The sequence below is a fragment of the Rissa tridactyla genome, chromosome 8, assembly GCF_028500815.1.
Source record: "Rissa tridactyla isolate bRisTri1 chromosome 8, bRisTri1.patW.cur.20221130, whole genome shotgun sequence".
Taxonomy (NCBI): Eukaryota; Metazoa; Chordata; class Aves; order Charadriiformes; family Laridae; genus Rissa; species Rissa tridactyla.
This window is the reverse complement of record NC_071473.1, coordinates 21,726,846-21,742,332: the sequence shown is the minus strand read 5'-3', so window position 1 is coordinate 21,742,332 and position 15,487 is coordinate 21,726,846. Positions and strand designations below refer to the sequence as shown.

General features: G+C 37.7%; 1 protein-coding gene across 10 annotated transcripts in view; it reads right to left on the bottom strand.

Moving 5' to 3' along the window:
* Positions 1-227: 227 nt before the first annotated feature.
* RALGPS2 (Ral GEF with PH domain and SH3 binding motif 2) overlaps positions 228-15,487 on the bottom strand; it is a 152,272-nt gene continuing 137,012 nt past the window's right edge. For 7 of the 10 annotated variants that reach the window (XM_054211236.1, XM_054211235.1, XM_054211242.1 and 4 more), the window contains 3 exons: positions 10,296-10,401; positions 8,978-9,069; positions 229-6,732 (listed from right to left, as the gene is read on the bottom strand). In XM_054211236.1, the coding sequence (XP_054067211.1) occupies positions 6,703-6,732; positions 8,978-9,069; positions 10,296-10,401 (228 nt within the window). In that variant the 3' untranslated portion in view covers positions 229-6,702. Of the gene's footprint in view, positions 6,733-8,977; positions 9,070-10,295; positions 10,402-15,487 lie in introns of all 10 variants that reach the window. The other 3 variants (XM_054211237.1, XM_054211245.1, XM_054211238.1) reach the window with 1 other exon arrangement.

The following is a 15,487-nucleotide window of genomic DNA, read 5'->3' as shown; positions in this document are numbered from 1 at the left end:
AGTTTATCTTCCACGTAGTTGCTCCTTAAGTGAAGAGCCAATCTGCCTGATGACTGCTTTCAGTGAGTTTAAATTTATCACATCTCTAAGTATAGAAACAACAGAAAAAAATCTGATATACTACCATAGAGAGAAAAAACACATCATTTAAGAGAATGATCTCTGAAACTAAACATAACTCTCTTCAATGAACTCTATTTTCCTGATAGTTTTTGGATTTCTTTTGTACTCACAGACAATGGTATATTTACAAGGTACATTTCAGAGGTTCATTGAAAAAAGCTCCCAAAATTCCAGCTGATCTCAGCGTCATTCTGAAAGACAGTCAAATTCCATGTCGCAAAACCTGGCTGCAATATGAATGCAGTTTTTTAATGAGAAATTAAAACTTCGGACACAATCTATCTTTTAAATCATTTATTTCAGTATGAAAGATTTTTGAAACCTGTACTTAAATTCATTTAAACTAGCTTATGCAAACACACAATTTTCACACGCACACACAGAATAAAGTATTAAAAAAAAGTTGAAGAAAAAGGCTAGAGGACAGCCAAACTGCACATCACTCAATGAGATCATAGTGCAATCCCTCTATCCCTATAACACCTCACGCCTGCAGGGAATATTAAAAATGGCTTGTGTTTACTGCATGATGACCTTGATCCCCCTTCCAGTGACAGTTGGTCCTTACAGGATTATTATAAAACATATATATGATTTCCGGGTGCTTTTCACACTTCAGTACAGTAGTATGTGAATGGATGTGCTCCTGTACACAAGGAGCTAGAAGTGCCTCTAAACAAGGCAACCTAAACCTTTTATTTCAACACTTCATCAATTTATACTGCTTTTCAGTTTTGGAATGGTAAGAAATACCTTCAGGAAACACATGCGAAGGCCAGAACCTACCCAAATAAAGATAAATAATACGCTAATCCAACACACAGAGGAAACGGAACATTTACAATGCTTCTAGCCATTCAAGAACAAGATCAGGCTAACAGCCACAACCATGCCATGACCTGCAGGAATTTGCATTTCGTTACATTTCATACACCTTTTTTTTTTTTAGCAACGTAACTTCACGAAAACTTGTCAGCTCTGTTCTGCAGCAGGCATGGCTAAACACATTTGTCTCTTCTCCTTTGACCTGACCCTTCTATTGTTTTTGAATATTCTTAGAAAGCAAGAGATGAATTTTCAAATTATTCTTCCCTTTCCAACATCCCAATTTATAAACACTGTAGCAAAACTGCTATGGTTTTATAAGGATGTGTTCCAGGAAAACAAATATTTAATCGCTTAAGAACAATACATTCTTACTTTCATTTCCCCTTGCAAAGCTTCTAAACTCTTGCTACTAAAACAATCTCTAGCAGTTGTTTCACTGAGTACTCTCTACATAGTGTTGGCACTAGAAATACAACAGACAAAACCCGAGCTTCTAAGATATTAAGAAAGAGTAAGATTTATCCAAGCCTTCTCTTTCCCTAAATAGTTGTTCCTGTAGTATTTATTTTACATTAACTAAAAGCTTGTAAGAAGTAAGTCTTCTCCTAAGAATGCTCTTCAATGTTTGAATCAAAATGGGAGAAAGGAAGCAAGATCCTTTCTAATGATGTGAGCTCTTACGTTCATGTGGTCTAGACTGTGACTTGGACTACCCTTTTCAGTTACACACACCCCCCCCCCCAATCTACTTAGAGACATATCAACATAAAAATAAATTAATTTTGAAGAAGTCCGAGCTACTTCTGACGAAAGCTGAACAAGCCCAAGCTACCTCTGCATTTTTGCTAAAAAGCAGCTATACAAATACAGAAAAAAACCCCAACAACTAAAGCAACTGAAGCCACAACTATTTTACATTGACCAAAACAACTGACTTCTGCAGAAATGCAGTGACCATAAGGAATGTCACCCCTTGGTACATCAAGGACACAGTAAGCATGTCTGCCATTGTGGTACTCTCAGCACTGAAAGAAAGGAATTGGTCTTCAAGTCAATAATAAGGCACTGATAAAAGTCCTCCTTAAATCCAAGCACTCACCCTCTTGATGCATTACAAATTAGAATGATGGTTTAAAAAAAACCCAAACAAACAAAAACCAAAAACACAACTAGATAACCCCTACAAACAAATTCAGCGTCCACTCGTACAGATTCTTTTAATGACAACTTTCCCAAGACAAATCACCTTATGCACAAGCCACTTTTAGAGAAAGTTAAAGAAAAAGGGCAATACTTAAATAACAACAAAACTTTAAAAACTTGTCCTTGTAGGTAGAATAAGCAATTAACTGCTGCGATTTAGTACCAGCCCTGGTGTCTTCATGCTTGCAACAGGCAGCATACTACAGCCAGTCACAGAAAAGACTGGAACTACTAATGCTGGTGAGTTAGCATATCAAAAAAGGGACAAAGAATGAAGAAAATGCCACTGACAGAGACAGAAGAAAAAACATCCCATGATTTATCTTATCTTGATTTGGACAAGATTTGCTACAGTTAACCAAAACCACAAGATCAATTTGCCTTTTATCAAAAGGGACCTCACCTCCTCGAGTGCCTCAGCAGCACAAAACCCCTGCAATTACTTCTGCTGGAAAGGAAAGCATTTCCTTTTATCATTTGTTATGTCTGATACTAATAGAGGAGGACTATTGTTGAAAATGTATAAATGCAAACAGAGGAGGCTGATGTTGCAAGAAAAATTAGATTAGATGAATTTACTTCTAGTGAGGAAAAGATAAGTAATGAAATCCTGCTGGGGGTTTTTTTTATGCTTTCTTTTGCTTCCAATGTTTTCAAATATGCATACTTCTATAAACACTTTTCGTGGTAAAAGTTCAAGTGCTCTGCAGTTGCATTTTGAGGAGGAAAGTTCATCAGCTGACTCCCCAAGAGAGACATCAATTTCTCAAGTCGGAGGATAAAACTTTTGTGTAACTAGGGGGCTGCTTAATACACCAGCTGCAAAGTTGACAAATAATGTCTGCTGTTACAGTATTTTCTTTTTCAGATCTTTCTTACATAGGATATGATTTTTCACAGTAATTTAGAAGAGCTAACAGTAACACAATTTTACAGCTGGGTGCTAAAGCTCATTCATTAAGTATGCACATTCTCTTAGTGGTGGTAGTTTTAAAGCCTGTAACTTGCACCTAAATACTTATTGAATCACAACAGACAGAGTAATAGTCCTCTGGCATGAAATGTCTGCAAAATGAAATATGCGTCTGTGATGAGCTATGTTTATTCAAATTATCAAGAGTTTTTCAAAAATAAATCTCTGGATTTGCTTTCTAAGAACACCGGGATAGAAGTCAGGTTTAAAAAAACCTAGCCAAAAGTAGTACCGATTAAGTGAGAAAGGTAAAAGCTAGCAGTAAGTATTCAACAACCAGTGCCACGTGACGTACTTCCAGTGCACTGCACCAACTTCATAAACCAGACATTTCTTGTTGTTCAATCTTTACCAAGACTGCTAGTTTAGCTAACAAAGCGCTTAGCAGTCAGCACGTAGCTGACATTTACACGTGAAGCCTTGCTTTGAAGATTTACTCTGACTACTTTTTGCTCATATGCCTTCCAAACAGGGTACTCTAAGGGGCATCTTTAGTTTCAAAATGAAAACATTAAGAAATAAAGTGATAAATATTAGCTCAAGTATTTCAGCAGTTATTAACAAGATAAAGAATTAGAGCAATACATTAAAAATAAAAACCAAAGGGAAACTGCCAAAGTCTGGATGACAGTCTTACCTGAATACCATGAGCTCATTGCTGTCCTTGTTTTCTCAGCACTGGTTTTAATTATTTAATTTTTTAAAACCCTCTATTTAAAAAAGAGCATTACTACGTTCTTTAACAGCGTATTTGACTTGTGTGAGGCTTTCCAAAGCTTAGCTGAGGCAACTTTCCTTCAGGGAACAAAACCACCACCCCTTTCTGAGCACCATTTATCTCAAAATACGTCACATTCCAGTACTTCTGTGTTGCCCTGTAGGACTACGTGGCTAAATAGGAGATAAACAACAGCAGTACCGAACTACTCATTGTAACAAGTGCCAATAATGTTTTCTGTGTTGTCATTAACCACTCCAGTTATTCTGGTAACACATTTTAAGTAACTCCTCCCACAATATTCAGTCTCTCCCATGAGAAACTGCGTATCTGAGGGTAGAACACCAAGAAGAGCAGGAGGCCTAAGAACAATGAAAGCTGCTAACAGCAACAATTTGTGAACAGTTTTCCCCACCATCTTCCTACCATAAAAACCTAGCTCAAAACAGCTGGAAAATAAAAAAAAAAAAGACAATAACAAATGACACCTTCTGACCTGGCTCTGTCTTTAGCAAAGCTGTGTGATGTCAGGCTGTGGCTCCCAGTCACGTTTTCTTTCACTAACAGAAGAACAGATACAGTTATGCTGCAATGAACCTACAATAGCTTATTTAAAAATCCAAAATCCACAGGCTATTACACACAATGCTTAGAAAAGTACACACATTGTTAAAAAACACTTAGTTGTTGAGAAGAAAGACACATTAAGTAATTTTTAAAATTAAAAAAAACCCAAAACTAAAGTTGTGCAAAGTCTACTACGGTAACACTGCTGGCTATGAAGATGTTGTCTTTACTATACACCCAACATGGGTAAACTTGGGAGATGTGTGATTTGCAGAGGGATTCAGCCAAGCAACCCCTTCCCAAAATACATGACTTCAGGATCAGAACAGGCTATTCCTTCCCCATCAGAACAACAACAACAAAATAATTGCAAAGGGACACAAACTCCCACGGTGCTTGTGGTGTAACTCTGACAGAAGCATCCTTCTACTGTTTTCTTTCTACCAAGAGCCAATTCACAAGAACAATTCTTGGAAACATAAACTGGCCTACTACCTTTACTCTACACCACCAACTGGTTGGGGTTTTTGTGTTGTGTTTTTTTTTTTTTTCCTTTTTACTGTGAGATTGGATTGTCCTCCTTTTTTGCCTCCTAGAAATGAGAAATTAGTAATTTCCATTGAGATTAATTTGACTCTGGAAAAAAACCAAAAAAGTGAATTTATAGGCTTCTACTCAGATGCAATGAACAAACTGTACATTTTCAAAAGAATAACTACTAGTAGAAACCTTTATTGATAGTCAGAGAACTCTGCCACAGACTGGTAGGTAGCTTGTTTCTTTTTAAAAAGGAGTATTCATGGTGGAATCTGCAAGCGTATTTACGGCCACTAAACCACAATGTCAATGGAACAGTTACTACTTTTTCACAGACTTTCAAGTTCTGATATTAGAGTCATATTTTGGACAATGTTTCCTTGCTTTACAAAGATCATATTTTTGAAGATTAAAGAAAGACTAATCATCCAGGAAACTATATCTAGGTGACATCAAGGAAACCCAAATAAAGCAAGAATCAAAGTCTTAAGCATAAAACACACATATAAAGCATGGCTCCCTTTTTACAACCATAGTGTTTTTTTCTGTGAGTAATTTCAGTGACCAAGAATTATTCCTGACAAGGACGGAATTTTGATAGTCCCACACCTTTTCTCTCCTTAGGTTATCCTACCTTCTGATAAATTATTTGCCTGAAGATCAAAAGAGCTTCTGTATGTAAGGTCTGCTTTAGGCCATGTTATCAATACCACACAATGTCAACTATTTGGACCAAGACAGATACTGAAATCAATTATTGCCAAATAAGAACATGAAAGCTTGAAATTGTGCCTCTATCTTTTTATAACATAGAACTTATAAGTGATACCATACACTGACAGTGGTCCCTAACCGTTAATTAACAGATACCCAGAGAAGTAAAATGTCTCCATGAACGATACCCAGGTGTTGGGTTTTTTCGTCATTCAACCTTCGTATGTAGGAGAATGACAGGTGCAGAAACAAATGGGAAGAAAACACTCAGTTCTGACCCAACAGTGCTTTCAGCTTTGTCTCTTACACACACACCGACCACCCAAAACACGTGAACTACTTTTTTAACCAGGAATTAGGTAACAATGTACCAAAAAAAATTTTTGGTGTGTTAAGTGCTCAGCCTTTGTGCCACTTGTAGGGAACGTGGCTCCCATACAGTACTAAGGTTTGCAAGGTTACTGCTATTTTAAACTTGCAGTTGTTACATTTCTTATACTTGTAAGTCTGAGAGTGTGCCTGGGACAAGCTCCCACCGAGAACTCCTGGTATAGTCCAAACAACATCTCTAGAGTGTTTAGTACCTCTTTTACCTGGTTGATACATCGCTTTTGATACAACTCTCAAATACCAGTTTACTTGTTTTCTTAAGAATGCCTAAAAAGGTGAGTTATTTTCAAAATTAGTATAAAGTTAAAAGAAACTCAAACTAGCTACAATCTATTTAACTCAAGCACAGCACCGCCAGAAGTTTCACACACACTATTTGGTGTTTCATGTTGTTTTTCCTTTCACTCTTTAAGGCAGTGGTTTCCACAGGTCAGTTCAGAGAATATAATGAAGCATGGTCCATGGCAATTCATGTTGCAACTCCATTTTTAATTTGGGGGACTCTACTCCCCAACCATTAGTGATTTTGTTCAGGGCTCCAGAGTTCAGAGATTGAGTTGACAGGCTCTGTTCTGGCACAGAATACAGCTGGCACATTTTTTCATCAGGAGATGGTTCAAATTGTTCTTTTTTGTTTTGCATTAGCCTATTATTCAAAGGTCATCAAGTTGGCAGGAACCTGAGAACAAAAATATAAATGATAGCAGATTTTACTTTGGGTAGTAGCTACTTACATTTCACTGTTTCACAGACTACCCACCTGTTCAAATGCGCATGGATAACACTCATTCTGTCTCAAAAAAAGGGAAGGAAGAATGCAACTGTCATTCAGCAGTACAAGTATACTTAGAGCTGTAGAAAACTCAGGTATAACCAAAATATTGAACCGCTGCGTGGTTTATAATTTTATTATATGGCCTTAGATCTTAATTAATTTTGATGACATTTAAGATTTAAGTTGTCAGCAAAACAACCTTAACATGATAAATCTCAGCATCGAGCTACACAAGCAGAACCTTCTCACTTGAGTCTCAGCTAGAGAATTCTTGGCACACAGGTCAGTGATTGATGTAGGCTCTCTAGTATTTTTAAGACTAATTTAAAAAAAACAAGGCATAAACACTTGCCTGGGCTTTTCCCATAGGAAACCTGAATGCCTGCTGCAGACATCACTCCCTTTCATGAAGATTAAAACTAGTTTGCATTACATTAGTTTATATCCCGATTTTTTCCCCAGCAGGAATTTGCCTGACAGCAACATCTCTTGTTTACTCAGGTTATTAAAGAGCCATCACATTCCTGATGTCAATAAATACCCAGTTTGGTCAGATTTGAAGCAGGCACTTCTTGCTTTGCATTTACCATTTACCTGCAGAAGCAAGAATGATCAACTGGGCTAAAGTTCCACCATTAAAATGAAAAATAATATCTACTAAAATAGTTCCCAATATTATTCAACTGGGTAGGTGTCTATACTTTATCGAAAGCACATTTAGACAGCTGATCTTTCTTAGGCAGTCATACTGTTAACAAGGAAAGATCTTTCATTTTAAACAGTACCATAAGGCACGTCTCTAGGGAAAGCACTACTCAGGAGTCAAATCACGATCAAGAGAAAAATGTTACAAGACTTTTACTTTTTTTACTCATTTGGTAAAACAACCTTTGTAACCTAATGTTTGTATGAAACACTGCTTCTTCTATGGGAGCAACTACGCTGCGAGAACCCCTATAGTACAACTACACAACATGCCAAAAACATGCAACAAATTATGGTAGTAGGGTTTTTGGCCTTTTAGTGGTAGGTTTTTTTCATTAATCCTCCCCTCCTTTTAAAATCTCCTACACTTATCTTCACTTTGCTGTCATATTTTCCACAGGAGGCCCCGCCAAGATCCTTAAGCCTGCTGCTTTTGCACAAGCTAGGGGCTGAATGCTTTAAACAAAGCTTGCATCAAATAGTATTGTTAGGCCTTATTGAATGAAAGCTGTCCTCAGAGGGCAGTTTTCAGGCTTACATGGAAGTTGCCACTTTCTTGCAAACTGTTTGCCGCTATTCCCAACTATTTCCACGTTCTCCAGCCAGCAGGACAATTTCCTCTCCTTTGCACTGTCTCAAATACTTTCAAGGGAGCTTCTGAAACCCTCCTTACTCCTTAGATTTCTCTCAGAAGCAGAACTGAACAAGAAAGCACAATAAGGATCTGGAAAGGTCCTTCTGTTTCACCTTGAAATTCAGTAGCACTTTTGCACTTGCAACTCCATAAACAAATGTGCAAAGGAAAAAGGAGATTTCAGGAAGACAAAGTGGTAACTTAAAAAGGATTTTGCTGATGAAAAAGGTTAGTAAGAATTTATACGGGAAGAAAATTTAATAGGCTTTAGAATACTCTTATCTTCCTTTTTGCTTCATGGAAAATTCTACTTTTGCTTTCAAAGTCTGCCAAATGTACCCAGGACTAAACTATTTTTTTAAAAATACATTTTAGAAATACATACAAACAACAGAACACACGAATGCCCGAGACCTGACAAATGGCACTACAGGAGAGTTACCTGGAATTGATATTGAATGCTATGATTTACAGCTTTTTTTATAACTGTAAAATAGCCTTTTTAAAATGGGCAATGACAAAAAATACTGCTACTTGGACAGGTATTCCTTCTATTTCCCCAACTGCTTTAAATTAGTCTCAAGATAGTCCCAAATCTTTCTTAATTACCTCAAAAGCTCTGAGGAGTTGTTTGCAAAGGGACTAACAGGAAAGCTAAGGCAAATCAATAAGCACGTGAAATCGATGTACAGGCTGCTCGGAGCAGATTGCTCTTCATACAAAGCAATCAGTTACAGCTCGGTCATCTTGAAGATCTACGAGTTCTGAACTCTTAACAGCTCCTAATCCTTTTCAACATCTTGCACTCACCTGTTGTCTGTTGCTTTGGCAGGCAGCACTCAGGTGTTTAAACCAGAGCATTGCATTCATTCTGTTTCCAGCTTGAAACTTGTATGAATTTCCTAGGTGAAAAAGGTAAAGAAAAAACTGATAGAAGAAACACAAGCAATACTATATATTGAAATTCTATCTGTATTCAAGTTAAAGCTACATTAAAACATTATGAGAAGACTTAATAGCAGAAGGTCCACATAACTTTACTTTGTCTGGCATAGGTGCAACTTAATTGTTCGACCTAGTGCAAGAGAAGTTTCAGCTTGCCTGTCTTCCTTTCCAACATTCTATATTTCAACTAACACCAGCATCAACTAGGAAAGAACAAAACATTTCTCAGAACCATACAAAAACGTTTTTGTTCTTTGCCATTATTGACATTTGTTTATAATGTAATTTCATATTTCTAAATGAAGTAGCAGATTGCACTGAAATGCACTCTAGAAAGCTACATTTGAAAATTGTTCCTAAACATATTGATACATTTCAAACTAGTATTTTCAGTGTCTGGTGTTATACAGTGCTTGCTTTGGTTTGGAAAGGCCAAGTATTACAAAAACATTTCATATTGCTGTTGTTGAATTTAAGCTGACAAGCATTCATAATTCACACTACATATCAGTGGTGCTAGAACAGATGCTTGGAAATAAAATGTACTAAGACTTGAAGTAGACAAAGCAATAAATAATGTTAAGCTCCTTTATCAGAACGTCTAACGATGCTCTTCCTGCATAGCTTGAAGTGCTAAGGAAAAATAACAATTTCTTCACAGTTTAAACTGAAACCAGGGCACTATGTTAGAGTAACAGAAATCAAGGCTTTGCTGCAAAACAGTCAATATCTCTCAGGGTTGTTTTTTTTTTCCTCCGGGCAATAGCGCTACATTTGAACGGATGGTTTGCTTTGGGTTTTGTTTTTCATTTGGAGAAGAGAGGGGACCGGTCAAGCACATAGTGTTAGTTTCAATATTGAACTTTTTTATTCTTACTTACATTTTCACATATGTGAAAATGCCTCTGAGTGGTCTAAATATAGTTTAGAAGAATGCAAATGAACACTTCCAACAAAAATCGCAAATGCAGTTAAAGTTGGAGAGTTCTTAGAACTTAATGAAGACTAAGGATTCCTCAGGGGCAATTGCTCCCACAGCATTCTCAAGGCAAACATGACATGCTGGAGGACAGGTAAGTGAGAGGTAACATCCTTCCAATTTCATGCGGTTGCTTATGAATAGCTCAGCAAAGCAAATATTTATTCTGGGAATCAGTGCACCCTTGGTGCTAGAATTGCTTACCCTTCTCAGAATCAGTCAGTAAGAAGAGATCGGGATGCTCAGGGTCATCTGCCATCATCACCATCCAGCCCACCACTGACACATTCTTACTCGGCGTGGATTTGAACTGAAAATACAAGCAGAGATGTAAACTAAAGCAAAACAAGAAGCTTCAGCCAGCCTGACTGCACTGCACAGAATCAGTATTCAAAAGGGCAGTTCTCAGTGACAGTATTAAAGACACAGAATAACTTCAAAGGAAGCATAGCACTTCATAAAATGAAGAAGGTCTATGAATTTTATATGGAATTAGTGAAAACAGAACTTACCACAATGAACACATTAAAAGGAATATCACAATCCCACAAAATGTGTCAGACATCTAAATTGCACTGTATGAATACAATAGCATTCCTCAACACATCAGTGCACGTGTGTGCCCATGCTATCGTTCAAAAAAAGTGCATTAACAAATGCAAACTAATCCCTCCACTGTTAACAAACAGAAGAATTAAACTTGTCTGTGCCATAATTACTCAAAGTTTACATGCATTAATTATTATGATAGTCTGTAATTACACACATTAACATGAGTCCTGTGGACAAGATAACACAACTGTATAATTAAATATTATGACCTGATGAATGAATTAAATGGATCAAACAAGGGTATAGGTTCAACAAACAAGTGCACAGAACATAACGTGCTCATTTATCGACAGGATGTTCAAAAGGTTGAGGTTTTCCTGTTGAAGGTGTTCCTCACACACTGACATATAACTTAGGTTTCTTTAAGCACAATACCTGGCTCTGCTACACTAGCCCCTCTCCTGAGAGCTCCTTGGTCGTACTCCTTTTCATTCACCCGGTCAGTATTAGTTTCTACTTCTCAGGCTTCTCCACTCAGTTCCAGGCTACTCGCCCATTAAATCCAACTCATTTCCAAACCACAGCCTTCCTTCTCCCTGGTCTCCTTACCTATTATCACAATTCACCTCTCATCACTTACTCAGGCAGTGCCATTCACTCCCCAATACCCAATTCATTCAGTTTCTCTCAAGGCTTTAGTTGCCAGATGTCCGCTTCCCACACTCATGGGCCCAACCCAGACTTTTCATCAATCCTAGCACCCTCCCCCTTCACAGTGCTCTACCTCACTTCTCTGTCCAGAAGGTCCAACACTCCTACATGCTGGTCCTTATCAGATGCATCTTTCTCCTGTACTGTGAAATCCCTATTCTAACCTTTTTTAGTACAGTAATTTTGACCTCTCTAATTATATTATTAGAAACAATAAAGCTAAACCAATCTCGTGGACATTTTAAGTCATTAAAATGAATTTATAGTTCTAGAATACTTTTATTCTTCATATGAATGCCACATAGCAGATTTACATGATTAAGCATCAAATGTCTTGTTTCATTTTAGAAACATCGCTTTACCGTTACAAATCTAGAACTCCTGTTCAGCAAAAGGAAGTATTACTGCTAATAAGTTTAAGGGGATCACAAGCAAAGTAAGAGTTTATACGAATATTCTCTATATGGGAATATAATTACTTTATGAATAAAATTCCAGTGCAAGTGTAATGTCAGTTATTCTAATCTATGCCCCAGATTAACTGGAGACCTTCAATGTCGAGGTAGGTTTATCTGTCTGGGACTTGTGCAACAGGCTACACTTTAAATCTCAGTTTAAAATACATTAGAACTTGATATGAACAAGTGTTAGACCAACATTTGAAACAAACAGTATTTTAACCAAGTTCAAAATAATTTCAGAGTCCAGTATCTCTGTATCTTATAAACTTTTGAATGCATCATCTGTGTACCGTCCGCTTTATGTCGCTATAGTTACACTCACAGGAACTATTCCATCAAAAGTTCCTACTAGTCATGTTCAGCTGACATTTCTGTAACGTTAGTGGAAATATAAAAGCTTGGAAACTTTGAAGGGATGCTTGTACAGATAGCTTAAGCGTAAAAGTGATGATGACTGTTCTTAGGAAAGACCTGCCTGCCAAACTTCAAAACAGATGCCCTTTTTTTGATATTACTATGGATAAAACTGTGGGAAAAGACCATTCCTCATAAAACCTATAGAAACACATATACTAAAGTTAAGTAACTCTACTGCCTTTGGGAGGTGGATAGATTTGGTAACACCTCATCATAAGAGCAAGTAAACTACAAGCTCCATCAGACAACATTTCACTACAGTGAGGGCTGAGTAACATAACTTCTTTCCAAATAGAAACTAAAATTTCTTCGAAGATTCCAGTCAGTAATGAGAAGCGTTAAGGAATTTTATCTGAAAGAAGGAATAAAATAAGGATGGTCCTACAAAGGATTAATAGGTCATTTTCAGAGCCTGAAATGTGAGTCAAAAAGCAGTTTTAATAGGTTACAGATCCCTAATGTACCTCATGAACTGCACTCATTTCTAGTTTCACGAAAATAGCACATTTGCACTTTCCGATCTTAGTTCTATACCATAACAGTAGGTATACAATACGTGAAATGACCAGGCAATCAAGACTGCTAGAGCTCACTTCTTTTTTCATTTTATTCAAAACAATTAGTTAATCATGGTACTTCTCCGAAAACTTGAAAGCTCCACACAAGGAAAGAGTTTCCTGCCAGCATCAATCCATCATCACTTGAAACACATGTCAGTTTTCCATCCCTGTGCATGCCTGGATTTGTATTCCATGTTTACAGAGTCCCCCAGGGCAGTTCATTCTCTGCTGATGCATAGAGCCTTGCTAACAGCAAGTCTGCTTTGTTAACATGACGGGAATGAAAGCTTCATTGTAATTTAATGTTCCTGGTTCCTCTTTGCTTTTTTTATACAGGCCACTGGAATGACACTCTTATTATGCACATGGAAAACTACACAGCTCTGATGCTAGGCTTCACATAACTACTTCTTGTTGTTGTTGTTGTTCTGAGCTCAAAGGCATTTATACATAAATCTTTGAATCAAAAACTGTGACTTAATCTGCGAACAGACTTTTCACTCCAACCTTCTGGCACCTACAAATCTCCTCATCTCCTGTTGAGATTTTACAGCTTTCTAATATTAAAATCTTTTTCTTGGTGGCTGAACATACTTCCTAGAATGACAGCATTTGTTATCAGGGTATTCCATGAAAGTGCCTGAGCAACGCTACCAAGACTTCCCGTGCCAATAAATGGCTCTAATTCTGAACATAACACGCAATGGAAGACTTGGCATGACCAAGGGTTCATGTTCGACCATGAAGCTCAAAAAGTCTCTGTTGCTTTTCCAAGAACCTACAAACATGGAAAACTCTCTCATGCACATTATGTCGTCACAGAAATTGGCAAGATTTTTCCAGCCCAATCACTATGAACAGGTTTTTTTGGGTGTACTTGTGTTTCTCAGGGCAAATGCTTCCTTTAAGACTAATTTTAAATTGGCTATTTTTACTATTGCCACTTTCTAAAGGTGTGCAACTGCTATAGTTTTATCACAGAAGCTTGTTTGTGGGTACCGTTTCAGCATATGAGATAAAGCCGTAAGCATTCTACACACATTCCTCTCAGATTCTCCTGTACCACATGCCTGGGCTCAGACATTCACATGCTCATTATAGACAATTTTCCATTACTCTAGTAATAACTCAAACCTGTTCACTAATTTTAAATACAAAGCTCATTATGTTTAGTGGTGGTCTTCTTAGAAGAAGAAAATTTGTCACATCCAGGTATCTACAGCATCCTCTTCCTTTGGACTAGATGCACATCTAGAATACACACGACACTGGGTGCGCTCCTTTGTCTCTGATCATAGGCATGAGAAAAAGAGCTGGCTTGCCGGTGTTTAAAAGGGAGGGGACTTCTTGCCCTTTTTGCTGGATTACACTGGGATTTTTATGAGCTAATTTTCCAAAGAGGTTGGCTATTATAAAGCCTGGAAGAGCTTTCAGTGTCAGTGCATTCCAAGTCCTCAGTCTCAGCTGCCTGAAGCAATAGCAGCAGCAGAACGCTCAGAAGCATTCCTGTAATCAAGACGCATTTACCATGAGAGCTCTAGCCAGGAAACTTTATACAGCAGACTGACTTTTTCATTGCCAGTGTTCCTTTCCATGTCACAAAGGCCTTGAGAAAGGAAGCTGAAAAGACAGATGTTTACACGGCTCCAGAAGATGCTTGGAATATTTTACCTAGGGAAATCTCAAGTGTATCAATCTCTGAAAAAGAAATCTGCATCCAAGTAGACAGCATCATCCTTTTTATCCACTTAATCTGGACAGTAATGAAACAAAATGTAGATCTAGCGTCAAATCTCTTTATTTTGCAGAACGGACCTCTTCAGAATATAACTGGGCAGTATTTGTACAGTGAACATGTACTCATGCACTACCTATCTGCCGATGGTTGACCATCTACAATTTATTTTCTCTTGATTAACTTACTTTCTCAAAACGCAACCAAATGTGAACTGAAGCATGACACTTGACAAATTATCTTTACAAATTCCAGAAGAGAAGTTGAGGCTTTGTACAATAATCCTGTAGTGAAACGGATGGAAATCTAAGCCATCAATGGCTAGGCTAAAAGTACAACACAAGCAGCCTAGCTGAAAAAAGTTACCGACCACCTATTATTAGGCTGTTCAATGACCTGGAGCCTCTCCCCCTAAGCTCCCAAGCTCGGTCTCCCACAGCAGTTACCAGGTTATCTTGACCTTAATTTCAGCATAAAGATTATACTCTGTGTTATAATAAATTTTGGAGCAAGAGTTTGTGTGCATTCACTGTGAACTATTTGTTTAAAAAGACGATAATCCGAACTGTAGCTAATAGGTATCACATTATTTTAGTTATGACAGCACCTGGGAAATCAAATCAGAAACCTGAGCTTCATAACGTGTTTTACATCCACAAACAGAACAAAATACGTTTGCTGCCCTAACAAGCTAAAAGCAAGGCATCGTCTGTGTACAGACAAATCCAAGGTTGTGTTGGATAGATCAGTCCAATTCCACACAGCCAACTGTTAAAAAAAATAAATCTGCTCTCACAGTCATTGCTTTTTACTACCACTCCTCCATCTCCCTTTCCTGGGAATTGCGTCGCTCAATCTCCGCTCAGTATTCGCAAGCCATGACGCTGGCAGGCTTCTGAAAGGTAATCCTGCCAGCATTGAACGTCTCCTAGCCTCCATCTGCAAACTTCGCTACTGGTC